General features: G+C 69.9%; 1 protein-coding gene across 1 annotated transcript in view; it reads left to right on the top strand.

Moving 5' to 3' along the window:
- The first annotated feature begins 227 nt into the window (after positions 1–227).
- The window catches only part of MSL1 (male specific lethal 1 homolog), a 3472-nt gene continuing 3313 nt past the window's right edge, over positions 228–386 (top strand). Inside the window, exon 1 of the mRNA XM_019470341.1 lies at positions 228–385. Within this exon, the coding sequence (XP_019325886.1) occupies positions 243–385 (143 nt within the window). The 5' untranslated portion in view covers positions 228–242. The remainder of the gene's footprint in view (position 386) is intronic.

The raw sequence follows: 386 nt of genomic DNA, 5'->3' as shown, positions 1-386 counted from the left end.
TGCTACGGGCAGAAAACAGGCAGGGCGCGGGGCCGGTGTGGTCCTGCACCGCGTGTGCCGGAGCGTTTCTGCGGGCGGGTGGTGGCAAAGATGCGGGTGCTGTGGGAGCCGAAGGGATGTGCAGGCAGGGCACCACGCAGGCAGCTGCCCAGGGCTGGGGGAGCGGGGGGACGCACCCCCGGGAGCGCACCCGCGAGGTGAGCCCTCGCCCTGCGTTGCAGCTCCTTGCGCGGATCGAGCGCATGGAAAGGCGGGTGCAGCTGGTGAAGAAGGACAGCGAGCGGGAGAAGCACCGCATCTTCCAGGGCTTCGAGGTAGACGAGAAGCCGGAGGCGGAGGCGTGCGAGAAGCTGCCGCTGGAGTGTCCCCCGGACCTGCTCGAGACC

Source organism: Aptenodytes forsteri, unplaced genomic scaffold (genome assembly GCF_000699145.1).
Source record: "Aptenodytes forsteri isolate BGI_AS27 unplaced genomic scaffold, ASM69914v1 Scaffold90, whole genome shotgun sequence".
Classification (NCBI taxonomy): Eukaryota; Metazoa; Chordata; class Aves; order Sphenisciformes; family Spheniscidae; genus Aptenodytes; species Aptenodytes forsteri.
This window is presented reverse-complemented; position numbering and strand designations above follow the sequence as displayed.